Source organism: Ambystoma mexicanum, chromosome 12, assembly GCF_040938575.1.
Source record: "Ambystoma mexicanum isolate Mex_15411 chromosome 12, UKY_AmexF1_1, whole genome shotgun sequence".
NCBI lineage: Eukaryota > Metazoa > Chordata > Amphibia > Caudata > Ambystomatidae > Ambystoma > Ambystoma mexicanum.
Genome location: NC_090936.1, coordinates 1,186,996,829 through 1,187,020,089, shown reverse-complemented (window position 1 = coordinate 1,187,020,089; position 23,261 = coordinate 1,186,996,829). Strand labels below are relative to the sequence as shown.

Below are 23,261 nucleotides of genomic sequence, written 5' to 3'. Positions count from 1 at the left end.
CGGGAGGCTCCACTAGAGAAGGCGCTGGGAGTGGGGGTGAAAGGGGTCGAAACATCTGATCCAATTACAGCAGAGGAGGGGGTTGACCAAAAAGACGCATCAGGGGCGGGAGCTACCTGCCCCAAAGCAGGGGAAGCGGGAATCCCTCGGGATAAAACACCAACTCAGAAGGGGGCGATCACAGTACCCTCTATTACTGAGAAAGAGATGCCCCAGATAAAAGCGGCCACCTAGAGTATCCTACCCAGCTGGGGGGAATCCCCACGTCCAAATGAGGAGCAGAGAATGTTCGACGCAAACACTTTTAATGACTCAGACCTAAGTCTCGGAGATTGTAGCGAGCAGAGGTCTGGTCACTTGCCGGCCATCCTCCCCCAAAATGGCTGTAACGGCACAACCCACAAAACGCTTAGTAACTCAAACCTCGCTTCAAAATTAATTCTGGACATTTCAAACCTTAATGGTAAAATAGTAAGGGAGAAAAGGAGAAGTCTATCATTCATTAAGGATAAACTGGCAGCGCTTGATGATAATGTGGACCTAACAGACCAATTGGATTCTAATACCTCACAAAGAGGGGGAAATTCACAGCAAAATCCAGGTCCCAGACAAACGGATTACAGAATCAAAGCTCCGCAGGGGTCGTTGAAAATGACAGTCTGAGTATTGATGACATCTCCATGGAAAAAATAAGTGATCTATACTGCAAGGGAAAAAGGGACGACATGGCTCATATTCAGAATGTGATGATGGCTTCTTTAAACATCACACTTGCCCCTTTCTGAAACTTTGAGTCCATGAACGAAATCTTGCAGCTACTACATACCTTCGCATTAAAAAACTGAGGAAGGAATGGGCGAAATAGTAAGATTCACGAAGCAACTGGATATGCGATTGCAAAAAGAGTCTGACTTGTCACACCAGTGGCAAAATCGCCTGTGCGACTTGGCGTGCCAGGAATCCAACGATAAGCAACTCTTGATGGAAGCCATACTTGAGGATCATAAGTGGATAAGGAAGCAAAACCAGCAGTCCTCCTTGAAAACAGATCCCAAACGAAATTCTGAAAGGGACCAGGACTCGGAAGCGCCGTGGAGGAAAAATCCTGAAGTGATCAATGTAAAGAAAAAAACAGGCGGCCCCCTAGTACTAGGGAAGGGCTTAAAGACAGCTAGACCCAATAATTCAGACTGCCTGTTGATAATAGATGACGAGGAAAAGAAATCAATGTATGCGATTTTCAAAGAACTTACGCATCAAACAAAAAAAAGGAGCGTTTGCCCAGAAGATCCTTTCCAAGACAAAGGAATAAGTCAAAAGAAAGCAAAAAATCAAGCTCAAAAGCGTTAAGCAAATGGATCCAGAGCATTCTTAAGGAACATCAAACTGCCTATTGAGGAGATGGATGAACCCCTACCTAAGAAGCCGAAGCGAGAAATAAGCCTGTCAGGACCATCAAAGGGGAAAACCGCTATTAAACAGAATGAAAAAGATTCTGACACAAGTGTCTGCTTGAGTGACCTCATAGAAACAGCTGAAGAACTCAGAGGATGAGCTGTGGGACAACATCAGCTTATTTGAATGGCAAGCAATAGACAACCAATTAGACTCTGCCCCGATGGAAAAAAAATCGAGAAGACACGAAGATCAAAGGAAAAAGAAACCTAATGAAAAAATAACAAACAATGAAGTGGACAACAAAAGATCTGAAGGTACCAACCGTCTGAAAGAGGAGCATCGAAATGAGAAAAGAAGCCCACGGGACAGGTGTCAAGAAAACAGATCCCACAGGAGGTGTGACTCTCGAGAAAGTCTCCAAAAAAATGACGAAGGAAGCGTCAAAAGGAAGACAAGGGACAGGTACCAAGGAAATAGATCCAATGGGAGAGGGAAATCTCCCCACAAATTTTGTGACGAAAGATCTAATGATCGTAAAGAAAAGAAGAGAGACACTATAGCCAAGGATCCTCGATTAACTACAATGGACAGGAAAAGGAGCCCTAACACAACAAAAAAACCTGGAGTTATTAAAACAGCTGGAAGTCAGGCGAAATGAAAGACTCCAAACAAGTCCAGTCAATCGGCGGTATTTGAAAGAGAGAAAAACTCTGAGATATAGGAAACGAGAAAAGCAAACAAAAAAAAGCCAGCAAGGAGATGAACGGGAGACTGTGGGTAAATATGGTCAATTTCATACATTGAGATTTGAACGGATGTGGAGTGACATAAAACGGATCGTGTTGAACAGGGCTAGGGTGATGGCATTACTTAAAGACCTACCATCAACCTTGAGAATCCATAGTGATGACGTGGCAATAGTCGAGTTTATTGATGGAAAAAAAGCCGGATGTGGTCCTACTACACCTGAGGACAAGTAAATTGAAAGAAAGTCTGTGGGGGGTAAGGTATAACCTTGAGTCCTGGGGATACAGACTCGATGACCCAGGAAAAAAAGTGATCAGCGAGAGGTAAAGACCGTTAGACCTCCTACAGTGAGAGTGGAAAAAACAATGAAAACCTTTGTAAGGAAAGCCGCGAACACAAGGCAGGAACGAGGGTCAATACATAAGTCAAGTGCCAGACAACATCAGGAGGATACAAGGGATCGTTGCTCAGATCCAACGAGCAAAATAAATAACTACCGAAAGGCCACAGAGAATCAATTAACAAAACTGAGATTGACGATTGATGATTCAAATCAGAGGGAAAAAGGGACAGTAATCGGCACTCAGACACTGAAAGAAGTGGAAAGAAGAAGTAACCCCACCATCATACCAGAAAAAAAGACAATAGATTAATTGCAGTGGAAAAGGAACTCAACCTCTATTGGCATCATGGAACACACAGGGATTCGGACAGCTCTACTCGGGAGAGAGTAATTTCCTAGTGAAATATGAATTAATTTGTATACAAGAGAGCTGGATCAGAAGAACTCCGGTGTGTGAAGGCTACAAAGTCTACATAAATCCGGCACAGAAAGGACCCTTAGGAAGACCTCGGGCAGGGCTGGTAACCCTAGTGAAGGAGGATTATCAATTGCAAGTACTAGAACAACAAACTCCGAACCCGTTTCTACAGACACTCCAAACTGGTGAAAAACAGAGGTAGAAATGAAAGGAGACTCCTTCTAATAAACACGTATTGGAACCCCTCAGAAATAGCCACAAGTAAATATCTAACGGAGATAATGATAGCTATTGATGCAGCAATGTTAGAGGATGAGGGCCAACTGATCATCTTATGCGGGGACCTAAATATTAAACTGCTGGATAAAAAGGGCCTGCTGAAAAGAAGACAGACTCTGCCGCCTAATGAAAAACTCTGGCTCGCAGAAATGGACACTAGGGAGATGTCTATGTTGAACAGTCAAACAGTAGGGGACCTTCCAGGATCAAACACCTGGACTGCGAACTTGAGGGCTGCTTGCCTGGACTACTGTTTCGTTGCCAGAAACACCTTACCCTGGATAAACTCCTTCAAAGTAGTCCAACAGATGGTTAGCGATCACGCTCCACTTGAAATTGAACTTCTCTGGAAGACGGAAGAGCCGAAGTACCGAAGCTTTCCCGAATTGGTATTATCGGGTGGACGCACAAGGCTAAAAATCAAAGCGAGCTCTATCCCCCTAATAGAAGAGCGATTGAAACATAACATCGAAGAAAACCAAGACACAGTGGAATATGGTTGTCTTTTGAAGGAGTTTGAGATCAAGACTGGTCCTTATAAAAAACAAGAGGTGATAAGGAAACATGCATACAACAAAATCTTGGTGGTGAAACGAAGGGAACATCGTACAGAACTGAGACGTCTGTGGAAAAGCTCCCTCACTAATAAAGAGGAACTTCTAAGACTTTGCAAACGGGCTTATAAAAACTGGCTAAAATCCACCAGGATGTGGAGAGCACAATTAGATGCTGAAAAAATGATGGCAGCAATAACCACGTCTAACTCAAGGTCCTTATGGGAGATAATCAATAAAGGGGGAGAACTCCAGACTGCACTGACATCTAGTAATGTGTCAAAGGAGGATTGGGTGAAGTTCTATACAGATCTCTTTCAGGAGAAAGACCCTATCAAGACCGAGCAAAGATCAGGAAACAAATGGTTAATTGACATTGACAGGGAAGATATCCTAATAAGGATACAAAAGTTGAGTTCATCTCGAGCGGATGGCCCGGATGGCATCTCTAACTGTATGCTCAAGGAAGAGTGGGCAGATCTTAACAACAAGATCAATACCCCAATCCTGGAAGGAGGCCCTAATAGTACCTATATATAAGAAAGGAGATTGCAACAACCCGAGGAACTATAGGCCTATCGCCCTACTCGACTGCATAGGAAAACTGTTCTGTTCCATCTTGCTGAGAGATTTAAAAAACTGGGCAATAAGGACAGGGATCCTTGATAAGAGACAAACAGCATTCATGAGCGGTGTGCGAACATCATTGAATCTATTCATCCTGAATATACTCAAGCTACGAGCATTAAAACAAAAGAGAAACATATACCTGGGTTTCGTCGACCTCGAACAGGCCTTCGATGGGATCTGCAGAGAACTCCTATGGGCCAAACTAAGGAAATGGAACTGTCCGCAGGATCTGCTTGAGGCAATTCAGGAACTATATACCAACACATCAGTTCAGATAGTTGTCTCAAAACAAGGAGACCTGACAGAGAAAATCCCGACATCTAAGGGCATAAAGCAAGGGTGTGCAATGGCACTTTTCCTGTTCGTTCTGTACCTAGCAGATATGAAAGAATCCCAGGACCAAATCCGGGCATTTCCTCCAGTATTTCAGGACGAAGCCCTCTCATGGATGGTGTACGCAGATGACGTATGCAGGGATCAAACCCCCATAGGTCTGCAAAGACGAATTGTGGAATTTAAGTCCTGCTTAAATCAAAATCACCTGAAGGTCAACGTAAAGAAATCCATGATCTTAATAATGCAGTCGGCGTGTGGATCTAGAGCCAGAAAACAGAAAAAGGGATTCACCTGGTCATTGGACAACCAACCACTGGAAATAGTGGACTCAACAGTCTACCTGGGGGTACAAATCAATAAGAACATCAATGAGCAAGGGCAATTAGATTCCATCAAAGCAAAGCTGATAAAACTAACCAAGCTTGAGCTCTCCACCAACGTTACGGATCCTTCTCAATGCTGCCAGTAATCACATTTTACAAACAAAAGGTAGTGGCAAGCTTAACATATGGAGCTAAACCTCCATTGGAAAACATGGGATGTGCTAGAGGCTTTTTTCTGGAGAAGGGTACTCAGGCTCCCGTAATTGCCTCCCTGTCTCAACAATAAGACACGAACTAAGACTGCAATCGATGGAGTCAACAGTCCTGTGGAAGACCCTTTCGTTATATCGGAAGTGTATCCTAGATAAGCCGTCCATCCCATTTTAATTGCTAGCCAAAAAAGAGGTAAGAAACAAAGACTCCCATTTTGAGGCTTGGAAACAGAACTGTCTCAAAATATTGGAATATCATCACATCATAACTGAAACGCTAAAAGAAAACCCTGAGAAAGCGAAGAAAAACATGCGGGAAAAAGACTGGATCTCCACGGATAATCGGAAAATGCAGAACACAAATTACCATAACCTTACGTGGGAACGAAGAGCATTGAAGGAACCTCCCCCTTACCTGCGACGATTTCCCTCTTCAAAATATAGGGATTTATTGATGAGATGCAGATTAAACATCCTACCAATAAGAGTGTCCAGTGGATAAGGAAACCAATTCCAGTGGAAGACGCAAGATGTCGTTTCTGTAATGACCTGGAGATGTTGGAAACAGTGGAACATTGGCTGTTTTTTTTGTCCAGAATTAAGCACCCAAAGGAGCCTATATCTAGGTGAATGGGTGGTTAACATAAATGAAATAACGGCTGAGGAATACTGGGAACGAATCATGACGGTGAAAAAAATCGGCCCCACCCTAGAAGCCCTAAGATTCATAGAATCGATCCCAAAGGGACTAAAGGACGGAAACGTGGAATCTTGAGAGGATGGACAAACATTAAGCATAACGATGGGGGGGCTTGGGAAAAGGACTTGGATCTTTTTTCTTTTGTTAAAGGTTGAAAAGAAATTTGATTTAACCAATAAAAAATAAAAAAATAATAAGACTTCATTCATTTAGTGCACATTTTGGAAATCAATTGAAATGGATAACTCGCGTATGGCAGCGACACGCAGCAAGTGTGTCAGGTCCCTGCGCCTCATTATGAGATCAGGCGTGTGGTAAGAAATGATGGTAATCCTGAAACTGCCACTTGTTGTTGGCAGTAACAAAATTACCATGACTTTTACTGCACCACCAAATTCCATGTTTGCAGGGAAACTGGGGGATTCCCCTTCAGCAAAAAGCTGGAAATGAATCGAACTCCAATAATTGGTGGATTCACTGTGCAGAATTACCTCTCGTGGGAAATCCACCAAAAATCCCAATGGAGTCTTATGGGCCTCATAAATGGGCCTTTACACCTGCATAATACCACTCGTAATCCCATGGGACCGAGTGGCCATAATGATAAATGATTTGGGTGGAGGATTTTACTGCCAAACTCGTAATGAGGCCCATTGTCTAGCCATGGCCCTGCCTCCTCATAAGCCTTCTGTCCAGCAATGCAGTCTTGTGGATCAGTAGTCTTTGGTGGATGTCACATGTTTGCTCAACTTCCAGCTTGCCATGAGGGCCGCTGGGATAGTCTTCTGTTCCAGTAGCCACTGCAGAGGATGCCAGCCTCATACCCTTTATAAACTCCTCTCCTTGCAACATAAAGACCCTCTGCCTGAGTCTCTTGCTGCGTTTTAGTAGGTTGATTCCCGAAAACTAACTGGAGCTGGTACGATCAATTCTAGACACAAGATCGACACTGGTGTCCTTTCACCAAAATCATAGCTGTAGCTGACACTGCCTCGCATGACCTATGACCCATCACCACCTCCTACTAATAAGACCACAGGAAGTGAAATTGGTGTATTTGACACAAGCCCCCGTACAGACGGGATGGTGTTTATTATAAATATGTCACGATTCATATTTAGGCAGTGCTTAGTGCAGACATTTGCCTTTTTCTAGGTATTCCCAATATTGCAAGATCAGGGATTCGAGAGCCAGTGTAAAGAAAATGATTTCCTTGGATCACAAAAGTTCATTAAGTGAGAAAACGGTGATCTCACAAGCAGCAACGTATCCACTAAAAAAATCCTGTGTCAACAATTGTAATGAAGCTTCAACAGGCTATTAATAACATACATTATTCATTTTGCCTCAAATAGATTGAAGTTAAAAACGAGTGAACTCTGAACATGCTTGTGAGAATGTTTACTTTTGCTAATTCATGAAAATAAATACTCCTGCGCTTCACATGAACTTTACCCCCCCCCCCTCTCTCCACACAGGAAATACTATGGAGAGAAGATTGGAATCTATTTCGCTTGGCTCGGCTTCTACACCAAGATGTTGGTGCTTGCGGCATTCGTGGGACTGGCCTGCTTCCTGTATGGCTATAAGTCGCAGGAGTCGTGCACTTGGAGGTATGGCATGTACTGCAACATTGCCTGTTACTTTTAACATTATGCACTTGTGTGTAAAGTCCTTTTAAATATCCTGCCTGAATGTTTCTACTCGTATTCTTGAGGGCACAGTCATTTGAAGCAAGCATGTTACTAGTACAATGATAGCAAGGGAGATACAAAATGGGGTTCAGTGCCACGGGTAAGAAGCTCTTTCCTGAGGAATTGTGGAAAGCCGAGGTAATCCCAGCCACAATCCCTTCTGATTCAGTTTTCTATCCCGAGAAGGGCCTACTCCTGAGCCAGTCTGGGGGTTCAAGCTGAGGAACAGCAATATCCTGGGGGCCCTACATGGGCGCCTCCTGCATCTCTGCTGAAGGTACACCATGCCTCAGAGCTGCAGAGCGGAGCACCACCAGTACGGATACTGCTTTAATTGTTCAGTGGTCTGGACTCTTCCTTGGAATTATCGGAACTGTATTCTTATCAGTTTTATTCATTTGAGCACCCTGAGCTTCTTCAAGTCATGTCTGCAGAGCCTCATCGGGCCCCTCTTATTATACACCGTACGCACAGAGTTCAGACCCTCGCCTTTGGTTGCCCAACATCTGCACCTGGACACCCAGTTTCAAGATTCTTTGACTGGCATAATTCCGAAAGATCCTAGGACTATCCAGGGAGGCCATGGTGTCTCCCTGTGTCCTTTGATGGTAGCCTCACCTCAAGACTACAGAGTGAATGCTCAGTACACACCGCCCTCCCCAACAGATCTTCAAGTTTGCCTTTTACCGCCTTTACCATCAATACGATATTTCCCATTAGTGAATGACTCTATTTTCTTCTCTGCTTGGTAGCCATTCTAGGAGGAATCTCCTCCACTCTAAGATGGCTGCCGGATCTGCAAAGCCAAAATGATTCAAAAGGGAGCATGTGATAGAAGTCCATTGGGAAATGGCTGTCTGCAAATTACTGCCTGTTGTGCTAAAGGTATTGGGAAATACAACCGGGTCTGCAAAGAGGCATCATTCAGAGGCCTACCACCTTGATATGCAGGTAGACTGTCCTGAGCTGTTGCCAGGTCTTCCCAAATCTGGGGTACTCTCCGCAGACACATCGGTTCCCTCTCAGGCGCCATTACGCGTATTGGCCATCCTGACTCCTTCATGGAGTGGCGGCCCAAGTCACAGTGTGAGGGGCAGGTAGTGTACCTCAATATCTACACTCTAGTATCATCTCTGAATCACCCATCGATCTCCGGCAGTTCGGGAAGCAAGCCTTCGCCACAAGCTCCCTTTACTTGAGAGAGCACGTTGCTAGTTCTGGGTGCACCTACTGGTCGTTAAGAGGAGCTCCGGCCTGCCGCCCACGAGAAGTGCTTTTTCCAAATTCTCCCTTCCGGCAAACACTCTCCCTGCACTCCCATGGACTCTGAAGCTGCACTGGAACAACATAAACACATCCTTTATCTGAATTACTTTTCATACTACATGGAACATATATATCTATATTTGTTTATGCTGCCTCCAAAACCAATTTCAAGAAGTAGAATTGGGAATGACTTGGAGCATAAAGGTCTAAACATGAGGATGGAGATCTTCAATCCTTTCCCTTCTTTTTTCTTAAGCAAAGAGGTCTGTGATCCCGAAATTGGCGGCAACATCATTATGTGTCCTCAGTGTGATGAGCAGTGCACCTACTGGAACCTCACCATCACCTGCAATTCATCACAGGTAATGTTACATGTACTGCTTAAACATGTATTCCTTGTTTAAATGAGACACATGATTTGTACTTTGTGGGGTTCTGTGTTTTAGCAAAATGACTCGGACATCAAGGTGTGGATGAGCAACTTCTTTAAGCAGTTTCCAAGTGTAACATCCAGTTTCTAGAGTCATTATTCATCAGATGGTAAAGTCCAGTTCACATAGACGAGCACCGGCATCCTCCCTCTCAGGCTACATCTCTCAACTCCCTCAAGAGAACACCAGTCACACATAAACATTCTAACCAGTAACAGTCCATTGTCAATCATGACACTCACTCCAGATTCCATTAGGATGCAGGATAAGACCAAATCCTTACATACTTCATTGCAGTAGTGGATGCCTCTATTTCACAACTCTCTCAAGTGATTATTTCTTACTTTAATTCATATGTTGCGGTCACTCTAATTTAGATAATTTGCAAAAATAAAAGTAAACAGAGCACTTGCAATGTTACACCATGTGCATGCTGTAGACCAAGCTATATGGCTCAACTAGGCGGCTTCGGTGCCTGGTCAATAAGAGAGGTTGCCAGTCGGGTATTGCTTTTTGTTCACATGCAATCTAAAAAAGGCGAATGTTTCCCTTGTCATGAAATTTTGTTTATTTTATTTATTTACCATTTGTAGAGCACGCCAAACACGTAGGTATCTGGGCGCTGGAGATACAGTGTAGGAAAACATTGCAGTTGTTATCATAGGCAAACATGCAATATATTCATTTGATTTACAAGTGCATCTTTACAGAGTTTACAATATATACAGGTTGAATAAGAAATTCTAAGTGTTAGTTCTAGGAGCAGATTGTCGGGGTAGGTATACAGTTGCCTTGAGGTAGTTGCAGCAGGGTGAGAGTGTTAAGAGGTCTGCGAGAGAAGCCACGTTTTGAGGTTTCTGCGGAATGAGGAGTGGGATGGGTCAGATCTGATGTCAAGAGGGAGAGTGGTCCAGCTTTTACCAGCTACAACTGACAAACTGCGACCCCCGGCTTTAGTTCTTTTGAATTTGGGCACAGTGAGAAGGTGAGCTGATGTGGCGCGAGTAGGCTTAATGTTTTGAGTTGGGGTGAGTAGGTTGGTTAGACATTTATGGGTCATCGCCAGTGTTTTGAATCTGATTCTTTCCAGGACCGGCAGCCAGCGTGCCTTGCGTCTTATTTCAGAGTTGCAGATTTTGGCATGCACAGCAGCCATTACCTAGTCTGCAAATGATAGATTTAGGTTGGGGCATTGTTCAATAAAACCCTCTACATTAGGCGTGTCCCTGCCCCTTGAACCTGGCTCTGTAGGCTTCATGGCAACCAATGCGATGCTTTCAAGGCTGGTTGGACATGGGCTCTGGGATTTCAACTGAAAGCAAGGCAGCTCAGCAACATACAATCATCTGAACCCTTCTTAGGATTTTTCTGAGGTCTCCCACTAGGGAAGTGCTAGCAGAAATGGCCCCATGTGGGGTAATTGACCTAATGCGTGCTAACCTCTGCATGGGGCCCGGTGTAGGGCCCTGCCATGCAAGATATTCAAATGAAAATGACTGTGCTTGACCCGGGGCTTGGCCACGTTGAGACGGAGCTGGAGTTCCAGAGAAGTCCCGGGTTATAGACCTTCGGTAGTGAGGCTGCTGGAAGGTGCAGAACTAAGTGAATACTTGTCTCAGGGAATGCGCCTCTGTTCTTGCCGCATTAAGGCGCCATCAGTTAAGGATGATTCTCGTTCAGATATTCCAACAAGGAGTTCTTAATGGCCAGCAAGCCAATGGGTTCTGCTCAAGTCTTTCTCCTAACCCACAAATATTGGCAAAGAGTTTGATAAGGAATCTTTTAAGCAAGAGCCAAAGATATGCGTTAAAAATGTAGTGGTGATAGGGCTGACCCCTGAGGCCCTCCTATAGGTCAGTGGTTTAATGGTTGAGTTAAACATTGCTGGTTTGATCTGTCGTGGTCTGTCAAAGACTCCAGCGCGGGTTCTCTCTACGCCGACCCAGAACAGCAGACTCCAAACAGATGTGATGTTCTACATTATTAGACATGGCCAACAGGTTCATTAAGATAACATAGGGGGCGGGGGGGTCACCAGCACCCAGAGCCCTAAGCGACTGTCATGCATCTGTTGAGACAGACTAGAGATCACATAAGATTGCTAATTGCTGTGGAACTCTGAGCAAGCAAGGATGGATATTGTTGCCAATGGAGAACGCTTGACACTTCTAAACAGTATTGGAGAGGGCCACCTACTAAAGTTACCGGTATGAGAAGATGGCTGGTGATAGCCTGCTAGTGACCGGAAAGACCCTAGAAACATAACTGTATGCTTTTATGAAGAAGCTGTCTTCACGCCACATGTTGTCGCTTGACCCTTGGTTGGTATGGGATCCATGCTAGGTGTATATAAATGTTTGCATGGGCTACATGAAGTGAAAACTTTGCTGGGATGCAACAGTGAATTGTACATAGGGAGTGCACCGAGGAGATTACAAGTAAAGGTGCGAGGATAGCAGAGCCGCTGGAATTGCTGGGGCGAGGAGGGGAGAGGGAAGAATTAGGATTGAGTGAACTGATCATCGATTTGAAGGGTGGGGGGGTCTTCGGGTCCTTCGTGAATGGTAGGATGGAGGGGACTAGTCCTAACTGCATTGGTAACTCATTACAGACATCAAGTGCATATCAGGAAAGGCCTATTTCCTGTCGTTTTCCCTCTAGCTGTTCTTTGTTTCCGGTCTGGTGATGCAATGGTTTCTGGTGGTGTACTGGCCTCCGGAGATGGGGGGGGGGGGGGGGGGTTCTCTTGCAGGTAGAGTGTGTGACTGCTTAGTAGATGTATTTAACATGATGAGTGCTTGAAGGGGTAGGCAGTGCAGCTCTTTGGGGATAGGGGCCATGTGATTGAACTTTTAGTGGTGTGCTGGGATCTGCTGCAGTATGCTAGATGGCTTTCAGATGGTCCAAGTGGCATCTAGGACTCCTGTGAATAGGGCGTTGCCACCTCCCATATGGGAGATGACCAGAGCTTAGACAACTGTTGTGAAATTCTGGGCAGGAATAGAAGGCTTAGATTTGTGGAGGAGCGAAAGCTGGTACCATGCTGCTTGGTCTTCTTGGCGATGGCCGTTTCGAATGAGGGGCCACAGTCAATAGTAAAGCAGTGAGAATTTGCCGTTGGGGAGAATTAAGAAGTGAATACGTCATGCTTTGGTGAGTGTAGGCACTTCACATCCAGGCTTGGGCGAGGTGCAGACAGTGCATGAGTCAATGGATATTACTGATGCAATTGATCTTAAATTGCATATCATCTGCGTAATGCTGTGTCTTGATGTTGGCGGTGTGTTCTTCCAGAGGTGCCATGCAGAGATTTAAGCTAATGGGGGAGAGGTTGCAGCCTTGAGAGACTCCACAGCTTATCTATTTTAAAGTGAAAGAGTTAAAATGGGGAATTCACAGACCTGAGTTTGTGACAAGTTGTTAGTATATGGGATCAGACTGTGTAAATGAGTACTGCCTTGTGGTACTTCGGTTGTTGTCTTTAAAACCTTTCAAGGAGGTTTTTCTCTGCTTTTATCAGATAAAGTATTTGCCTAATTTAATGTTTTAAAGTTTGTATTTTAAGATGTTTTGATTTAATGTATTCTTTTAAATTTGAATGAATCACTTCAGTTCAACTTTATTTCGGAAAGACAATCTTTCAAGCAGCCACCCAATAATAAAATGGATCACTAAGCCTAAAAGAAATGAGAAAACATATAAATAAGGATGATAATAAATAACCGCTTAATAGCAGTCTTTTTGCTGATTCCCAGGGATATCTTTACAAAAGGCTTGTAACCCCAAGTTACAGAAATGATGTTCGCATGCAAGAAGGATAAGAAAAAGCAGGACGTTAATATGTAATCTTCGACTCCCTCTATATCAGTGCTCTTTGGAGTACAATTCCCATCAATGCTAGCTAGCATAACCTATGCTGAGGCGTCATGGGAGTCCTAGCCCAAAACATCTGGAGAGCCACAGGTTGCAGACTCCTGTTCTGTTGGGTCTAGTGGGATCCTTGGGACCTTGTTGCTAGCAACTGAATCGTTGGCATCCTCAGAGCTGTACATCTGATCCTTTAAGGAAATGCTTCCAGGTCATGAAATGGAAGAAGATTGCCTCTGGATTTGGCCCTGAAATGTTGGCATTGAACTCTTGCTGGGTTTTTGTTGCAATTGGGCAATGGCTTCTTATCCTGCCATTGGGATTATGTCTGCTTGAGAAGCGCTACCTGCAGGAAGGGTCTCAAGAACATTGGTAGCGGTACCTATTCAGGGGACAGCTTCTGGAATTTGTTTAATGAAACCAATCATTTAAATCCAAAACTGCAACTAGGTTAGCTTCAAACCCATAAAAGCCCATAATAATTAACATGAAAATAACTGTCAGCCAATCGGTGCAATGTATCTAATTTTCGCACAATTTCTACTGAGAGAAAAGTGGCGCAACACTGCAGAGGCTGTCACCACCTCCTTCTTAGATGACATGAGATCACGGGCAGGCCAGCCTGGCTCTGAGGTACTGGGTCCCCGGGACCTGTCAGCCGCTGTTGATCCTATGTTCCGTGAGACCCTGCACTGCAGGGTCATTGGTGTAGGTTGTGGAGGTCCAGCACTGAAGTAGATGAATGTCTTTCATCCCATTGGCAACAGATGGTTTCACCAACGCCATTGAACTTTAAAGCATGGCCCGCAGAGTGTGGGGCCCTGCGGGGCTCTGCATTGCCCCTCTCTTTTAATATTTCTATCAGACCAGTACGCAGACCAGTCAAATCATTCAGTGTTAAATCGTATGAGGTGATCAGGGGATTTCAACGACTTTCCTCATTGCAGATTGGGTTCTGACGAGCCCAGGAGGAATGCAAAATGATAGTCTAAAAGTGGGGAGCGTGTCCTGAGCCAACACCAGCAGCGAAGAATCAGGGAGTCCTACCAGAAGGGAAATCCACCATCGGACCTCACGTCGGCACAGCAGTTGAAGGTGCGTTTTATACATTGTGGCTCATGAAACCAAAATTCTATTTTCTCGCCTTTAGCAGAAGCAAAACCTTCTGAGATTTAAAAGGTCACTGAGCAGAAGATGCTGTTTGGAGAGGCCAATGGCCAATCGCCTTGAAGGATTATCCTCCTGAACCGATGCAGACCGGATTGTCTTTATTACTTCCTCTTCCACTTTCGTACTTCCTCGCGTCAGGATCTTGCGAAGTCAACATACGGCAAATACAGAAGGCCAAAAAAGCAGAGACCTGAACAAGATTACTAACTAGGGAAGGCCCAGCGCAACTCCTGCTGGAAATAGGAGCGCAGCCGCACGCTGGAGGATTCAAAAGGCTGTGGGTAAAGCGCTGTACCGAGCAGGCCCTCCTGCCAGTCTACCAGGTGATTAGAAGTACACTCTTGGAGCTAGCCCAAGCCCAGCCAGTAAGCATAGGACTAGAGAGGGATTCCCATGAACGCGACCACAGCTCTCTGTGAATGGCAACATTATTTTAACCTTTCACCTCCCCTTTACCTCTGCCTTTCCTATTGCACACCGGGAAGCAACCTGCTTGGAAGTGCCGCTTGTGCAAATCTCTAAGTGAATATGCGTAAGGGAAAAGGTCCCAGTTCATCCAAAAAATTAGCATTTATTTTTTCAAAGAATACAATATGGAATATTGGATGAACGTGTGAACAGGAGTTGATGACAGTCAACTGATTGGCAATATTGGATCTGACTTGCGTCTCCACTGCTTGGGTATCTTTGGAATGTAAGTCATCTTTTATTCATTTTATTGCTATGGCAACCCCTCTTCAATTAGCCTTCCGGGCTCCTTTTGAGACCCATCTGTTTCCAAGATTTTTGGTTGGATGCATTAATTGATCAATTTGGCTGCAATAAACCCATACCCTTTACTAGGTTCCCCGTAAAGCTGATGAGTAGATTTCTTTATATTGCACTGCATAAGATCAGAGTGATGATTTTCTGGGTGTCGGCCGGGTTGCCTGCTTTCTTTAGATGTGGATGAGGCCATGGCCGGGGGAGCGACACATGACTTTCACCCAATTGGCTGTTCACAGTTCGCTTGATTGGACTGATGACATGCATTGGGGTTGATTGGGCGAAGGGTGATCATGGTAGGGGCTGCAACCCAAGCACTCTGGTATATCACCAGACCCTTCACTTCCACCAGTATCGTGAGCTTAAGCTCTTCCGTCTATCCCATAGTGAACAGCAGCCCCAAAGCTGTGTCAAAGAATCGCTCTCAGGCTCCGAGTGCCGATAGTGTCTCAGGCACTTTGTTCTGTCTCTCTGTCTGTCTTGGCCACCACTGAAGTCGTCCGGACCACACATTGGTCCCCCTGAACTCCGCTGCAAGGTGCCCCACCTGATACCTAAGGTTTGTCAGGTGGTGGTCGGGAGTCAGACACTTCAACAAGCGATGGAATCCAGGGTCATTGTGCCTTTCCTTTGCTCTTTGTGTCCTCATCTCTAACTCTAACCTTTATTCTATCTTATCCACCACTGCTGGGTACCTTTCTGAAGCAGGTGTTGGAGGCAGCTACTACCTTTCTCTTGTTCCTGCACTTTCTCCCTGTTCCTCCTCCAGATGGTCTTTGGACATGCTTTACTACTTGGTGTTAGGAAGAGTTCTCAAAAATGTGCTAATTCACTTCACCTTAGAGACCCCCAGCAACTTTGCCAAATTCCTAGACCCAGCACACACCATTTTACAATGGAGTGCTGGAGGGGTTCCCTAGTATCCCTGTGTCTAGAAACTCATGTAGCAGTCAAATCCTACCCTTTCCTATTGAAAAGGCTGGTGGCAGTGGTTTTACAACGAACTACCATGATTTCTCCCGACCGGGAACACCGGTAGCTAAAAATCACAGGAGCCATGTTTTTCAAGATTGAGCTTTAAGCTCCTTTGTTTAAACGGGTCCCGGTCTTCTTTCTTCGCCATTGCTTTTTGGAAAGGTCCTTCTAGTGTTTGTCTCTGCGCGCCAAACCAGGTTTGGTCCCTTTGTTCGTGTACCTTTGGCGGGCTTCAGGACGAAAGTCCGCCCTTGGCGTCTGAGTGCCTGGGGGGGCAGGAAGTGAGGGAGGTGCCTGAAACTCCATGTGCTTAGTCTCCTAGGAGACCCAAATGCAATCTGTGGTGATCAGCCGGCAGACTATAGAGCCAGGACAGCCAGCCTGCTGGGTGAGCGACCGCTAGGCTGGAATGAATGGGAGAAAACTGTTTAAAAGGCGAGTCTCCAGGACTGGAAGGCAGAGTCGACCAATGGAACAAAAGAACCGAAGATGAGCTGGAAGAGGACGGCTGCTGCAACTCCTGGACCGTTGGTTTGCCCAGTGAAGCCCTGCTGGAGGTCTGAATTGCCAAACCCAATTCGACAGAGAAGCTCCTTCAAGGGCGGCTTCTTCCTTTGAGTTGGTGGGACCAATCAACTCATAAGACACCTGGACACCATTCTCAAGGCTGGTTAGGATTAACCAGAGAGAGGGACACCAGTTTGTGTTCTTGAATCTACAGCTACTGGAACTGAAGTGACTCCATTTTGTTTGCTTTCTTCAACGATCCTGTGCAGTGCAGGAGTCCCCCAACGTCCTCCCTCTTGTCCCCATGACTGAGGCTCAGAAACAGCGAGATCTGCAGGAACTGCCAGGAACAACGACTTCAGCAGCATTTGTTTCTTTATATAAAAGGTACTGTGCCAACCCGATTGAGAGAACACCACTCTCGCTGTGAAATTTCGTGAAACTTTCCCAACTTGCAGGCCTAATCAGCTTGTGCCCCACAAATGATTCTTTTTCGCCTAAACTACTTCTGAGAACTTTTGCAAAGACTTTACCATTTGATACCAAAACTGCTCTTTCCTATCCAGAACACTAGCCCCTTGACTTTGGCCTGGCCTATTGACTTGAATTGAACTATTCTGGTGAACTGAAACTATTTGCACTGCCTAGAAAGTATATGTAATATATTCTACTTACTTTTGTCCTTTTTACTCACTGCTAAGTAACTGAACTGCCATTTTGCTCCTATTTCAGGGGAGCTCAAACTGCCCCAAAAGCTTTTGTATTTAAGTGTATTGGTATATAATATTAAGTTGTCTTCTGCTAGTGACATGTTTTCTAAATGATTGTGTAATAAATTAATAAGTGTTTTACCAAGTAACCTTGAATGTAAGTGTCTACTTGAACCACTGTGATTGAAAGTCCTCTGTGTAACGCCTTGTACTGCTCACATTCACTCTTGAGATAAGCCTGGATGCTCAGCTCGCTACCCACAAACTGTGGTACAGACTTGTACCAAAGGTTGGTCTTGTTTACACCTGTAGTCCTAATTGTGTGTAGTGGTCCCAGAGGGTACTGCATGCAATTCTGCCTAACACTTGGTGGTTCCCATCTGTCTCTGCCTCCCTCTGTCTCCTTTCTTTCTCACTCATTCCTCCCCTCTTTGATCTTCTATCTTCTCCTCTCCTTCCTCATCCCTTTCTTCTCTAACCTCTTTCTTGCCACATTTTCTTCTCCATCCTCTCTGCTCCTCCTCCACTTTCCTCCTCTCCTCTGCTACAAGCTCTATTTCTCTCTGCTTTGCTCCGTGTCAACCTCGCTGTCTCCTTTACTCCAACTGTTCCCTCCCATCTCTATGCGCTTGAAACATTTCCCAGCTCCCACACCTGCCTCTCTCTGGGCCCTGCTTTTATAGGCTGGGTTGCATTTAACTGGGAACTGCAAGTGGGGGATCGTTGTCACCTGTGCATGACTTGAAATCATTCGTATTGGCTAGGATTGGGACTTCCTACGGTTCCATAAGACCCCTTGCTATTTTGGATGTGAACATACTTCATCTGTGGGCCGCTGTATGGCTCTGCACACAAAGGCCATGAAGAGGCCTTACAAAAAGTCGGGCAGCATCCCCATCCAGCTTTGGAAGTCGAGGTAGACGTTGTGGCAGTTGTTTGAATAGTCTCTCTCGGTACAATGCGTGAATTTCTCAGGAAGACCAGACTTCCTCCAGGCCTGGAGTTCTGGTTCACGGAACCTCCCACTTGCCATGTTTGGTTGTTTCTCAAGTTGTCTCACAAATGTTCACCATTCGGAGCTCTGTGATTATCGACATGCACATGGGATCCTTCAGTTCCCAATGATTCGTCCTTCCTGTTAGTATCTCGTGTGCTAAGAGCACGACTCTGTATCGGAGGAAATTATGAGCACTGTAACCGATGAGGATGGGGATGCCCTCCGGAATCCCCTGTATAACGCCTCCGGGGCCATTATCATGGAATTGGGAACCCCGACAGACTCCCAAACCCATTCCCATGTCTCTCCACCCTGACCATATCACAATGTCCAAATGAAAAGTAGGTATTACCCGAATTAATCTATCACAATTGACCGAATTTCAGTGGTCCTAATTGACCTTCAGTACAATTGACCGTTTAGTTAATATATATAGTGGGTCGGTTAGGGTTTGTAATAGTTTAAGGGGATTGGGTGGGAGGTTGCAGCGGGGGTTGGACTGGGTGGAAGTTTTGGGGGGTTTCCCCCCACATATATATCCTAATTGACCTTTTAAATTCAGTCAATTGTACAGAAGGTCAATTGTGAATCGGTCAATTGTAATACAATCAATTCGTATACAACCGAAAAGTAGACCCTGCTAATAGGATCATTCCGAGGCAGAGAACTGCAAGGTCGATGTAAAGCAAGCTGGCTGGGATTCATTCTGATAAACTCTTTAGTCACTGGATCCTGGAGGTCGGCTCAGCACACGGGCAGCTCTCGGAAAGTGGGAACAGAGACTTATGCAGAGCCGCGTGAAATCGGGTCTTCCATCTGGAGTCAAAATGGCAACTGGCCATTTCATTTGCTTCGGCCAACGACGGTTAAAAGTATGAGAGTCCATTTTCACCATTCAGCCAATCGGGAGACAATTTACAAAGAGAGACCCCTTGAACCAATCTGCAAGAGAGTGTAAAACGGAACATGGTCTATAAAAGGCAGATCAAAGGTAGAGCAAAGAAGCAGGGCACCAGGACCCTGAGGCAGACTGGAGGATTTCAGCTCCACGAGCCAGGGCCTTCCAGCAGGACTGTAGAGGAGGTTTAGGCTTCGATGTGGCCACGTGTGTTCAGGAAACGCACAGCTGCAGCAAGATTTAAAAAATGACGGGAACAAAAAGTATTTCAAGAGACACTATATTGCATGTTAACGCTTGCCTATGTGGAGCTAATCACCACATACCCACCGCCTACAGTCCAGGTGCCAGAGGTGTGTGACCAACCTTGAGACCTCCCATTTCTCTGCTGCCTCCCTTTCTTCCCCCGACCAATCACAGATGCTCTAAGAGGCAGATGATGTTATACAGATTAGATTATTTGTCATTCACTGTCCATTAACCGTTTCCTGACATCAAGGAAAAGCCTGAAGTCCCTGGGCCAGCTAACCTCTCACTGGTGGAAGAACCTGGAGAGAGTGCACGTGACCTGTGCCTCCTGGCAAAGCTAAACTCTAGACCTAGTTGTTGTGTGAAGGGCACATATCTGCCCTGAGTGAGGATTTGCACCCACACAGGGCACTACTTGGCAGTCAGGTCCCCAATGGACAGCCAGGTCAGGAAACAGTTCTGACTTGTCTTCTTGCCTCGCAACACACAGTCTCAGCAGTCTAGCCCAATTCTAAGGGATAGAGTGCATTTTGTGAGACACCAGGTATGGCAGGAAGGGCACTAGATGGCATATAAGGAGAGTGAGTGAATAAAGAGAGAGGGGAGCAAAGCTGGCAAAGAAGCAGCTTGGCGCTATGCATTCCTGGGACCGATCTGTGGCAAAGCCACAGCTGGGCGCTATGAATTCCTGAGACTGATCTTTGGCAAAGCCACAGCTGGGCGCTATGCATTCCTGAGACTGATCTTTGGCAAAGCCACAGCTGGACGCATTGCATTCCTGAGACTGATCTTTGGCAAAGCCCACAGCTGGGCGCTATGAATTCCTGAGACTGATCTTTGGCAAAGCCACAGCTGGGCGCTATGCATTCCTGAGACTGATCTTTGGCAAAGCCACAGCTGGGCGCTATGCATTCCTGAGACTGATCTTTGGCAAAGCCACAGCTGGGCGCTATGCATTCCTGAGACTGATCTCTGTCAAAACCGCAGCTGGGCGCTATGCATTCCTGAGACTGATCTGTGGCAATGACACAGATGGGCGCTATGTATTCCTGGGACTGATCTGTGGCAAAGACACAGATGGGCGCTATGCATTCCTGAGACTGATCTGTGGCAAAGACGCAACTGGGCGCTATGTATCCCGGAGACCTTAACTGTTGCAAAGTAGCCTCTAGGTGCTACATCGCTGAGACTGTGTGTTGTGAGCCACAATGAGAAGTCGAGATTTCTGTTCTAGATGTCCACTGGGGACTTGACTGGCAGGTAGTGCCCAGTATTGGTGGCACTAGTTGTGGCTGCACTCGAGGAAAGGAGTGGCTATAAGACCCAGCCCCAGGTACGCCAGCACTTCAAGAGTGAGTCTCTCACTCCAGGTAATTTCATTGCCATCACCGGTAGATTGAAAAACCATATGGAATCTACGCAAAAGAAAATTGAACAATCAGTGTCCTCCGTTGAGAATTGGCAAGATAGCGTGGAGATTGAAAAATAAAAACTACTGAGAAGGCGATCAAGAAGGCGTGTGACCATGCTTCTTCAGCGGCAAAGACATTGAGTAGGCGGCTCGGGCAATCTAGCAGTTAAGATGGTCATATGTTTCTGGGTGGATTTATTTGTCGAAGAGTTTCATTCAAATATGTTGTGGAAAAATGCCCACTGCCTATTCTGGTGGATTTGTGAACAATTAATTAGTGAAAAAGCAAACACGACAAAAGCAAACCAACATTAGTACGTGATTTTGGTGCAAGTGAGAACCCCCCTCCCTCGGTGCACCATTCTCTTATACCAAAAGGAACACATGCATTTCAATAGAAGGGGAGGTCCAGACAGGGCAAAGAATCATGCTGAAACAATGTAGCAAGCGGGGAACAAAGCCCCACTATACAAGTCTTTGATATCAGCTGTGTTCTTGCATGTTAGACACTGCTATTAAGGAGGACAGCATACCAGTGATATGTTTAGTGAAGTGAATATACTCCTCTAAGATTGACAACCCTTATAATGACTTCCGTCTGCTAAGTAAGCGGGAGCCTAAAACACGCTTACGTATGCCAAAAGGGAAACCTGTCAGAAGCAAGAAATGTGAAGGTGAGCGTAGCTACACACTAAGTAAACCGCTTTCATCACAGTCATGCGCAGTAAAGCCTAAAGCCTCACTTTGCACAAGTGAGAAAAAGTTGTTTAAACATGGCGGTTCGCGGTATATCCTCAATATCATATTGCAGTGCTGTGCAAGGGGTGTACGTAAAATGTTCAATTCCAAACTTCCCCCCACAAATCTGTGGAGAACAGAGCAAGAATTCAAGATGGTCCCTGGCGGAGGATCCGTCATTTGTACCTCTGAGCACCCATTTCTGTATTCCTTTCTTCTAATGGAAGGTCAATGTGGTTTTAATCTTAAAATAGCCTTCCGTTTACCGATGTGCATGAGAAAGGACGGTCCTTCTGACGGTGGAGGAACCATCATTATGGTCTTAAAGGATACAGATGATGGGGCGTGGCTTTTGAGAGATGCAGCAAGGAGAAGCCACGGAACGCTGGAGTGTATGGGAATGCCCCTGCCCTCTGATCCTGTGTTCTGGAACCAACGATAAAGGTTGAAACTCCTGGAGACTCGCAAAGTGATGGTGGCCAGGTGTGGAAAAGCTTTATTGTGGTACCTGGGAAAAGTCAAGGTGGAGCATGACGGAAAGTAATGTTAATTTACTGAGGTGGTTTTATGTCATTATAAGAAATGACGGCCTACACCAGATCCTATGCACAGTTTTGTGTGTCCTGATCCTGGCTTAGACTAACGGGTACAGTACGGAGAACAATCCCCCCATGACAGTCTCCTCAGAAGAGGTGTTTTGGGAAGGGGTATTCTAGGCACTTGCATGGAATTTCACCATCTATTAATGGCATTATGGTTTGGGTAGTCCTCTGACTGCTGGCAATTTTCATTGTCCTCAACCGCTTTCCGAGTCACTGCTCCATTAACTAATTTGACTTGATTAATTATGTCGAATGTAGAAAATTGAAAGGCTAAAACAGCTGTATATATCATGCTCATGACTTTAGAAGGATGATTTTTGGAAAAATGTGTTAAAGGTTGTGTGCATCTTAAAACTGAATCATTCTGGGAAGCATTAATGGAGGCAAATGATTATAACCCGATATTGACAGTTTTACATTTTTGGGAATTCATTATAATCATGGAGATTGTACATGGCCATGATGCTAAGGTTATTCAATATTTTTGCTATGTTTCTGTTTAAGGAAGTTTTTTTATTTTCTTGTACTATATAGTGTTTACATTTTTATAAACTATACAACACTTTTTTTTTTTTTAAAAGGTTCGGTAAAACAAGGTGTGAGATTTGTTTTGGCGCATATACATTTTCATATGTATGCACTCTGGGTTTGGGCCTGTAAACCTCAGATTTGTCACCTTTGTGTTGCTGTGTTTCGGAGAGGGGAATGCAGTGGGGCTATTGTATTTGTTTGTTGATTGTTGCCTCAAAAAGATTTATAAAAAAAAAGAAAGTATCAATTAAGCAGGCATCCTTGCCACCTAGATCCGCAGACGCCAATCTATTCGTATGTTACGACAGTGGCAGTAACCGCTTTGTCACCAGGGGGAGCTCTTCCATTCTTACCATTTAAGATTAAATGCTGTACAAGTTTAGAAAATAGTTTTTTACTTGTCAAAAAAACATTTATTACACCCAACTCCAGTATTCGGAAGCAAATCGACCTACTTCAAAGTGGAATCGTCCAAAAAAGACAGTTTATAATCCCGAATGGGAGATTTGG

General features: G+C 45.1%; 1 protein-coding gene across 4 annotated transcripts in view; it reads left to right on the top strand.

Moving 5' to 3' along the window:
* The window catches only part of ANO6 (anoctamin 6), a 413,050-nt gene that overhangs the window by 332,833 nt on the left and 56,956 nt on the right, over nucleotides 1-23,261 (top strand). For all 4 annotated transcript variants that reach the window (XM_069629839.1, XM_069629841.1, XM_069629840.1 and 1 more), the window contains 2 exons: nucleotides 7,419-7,553; nucleotides 9,157-9,262. In XM_069629839.1, coding sequence (XP_069485940.1) covers nucleotides 7,419-7,553; nucleotides 9,157-9,262 — 241 coding nt within the window. The remainder of the gene's footprint in view (nucleotides 1-7,418; nucleotides 7,554-9,156; nucleotides 9,263-23,261) is intronic.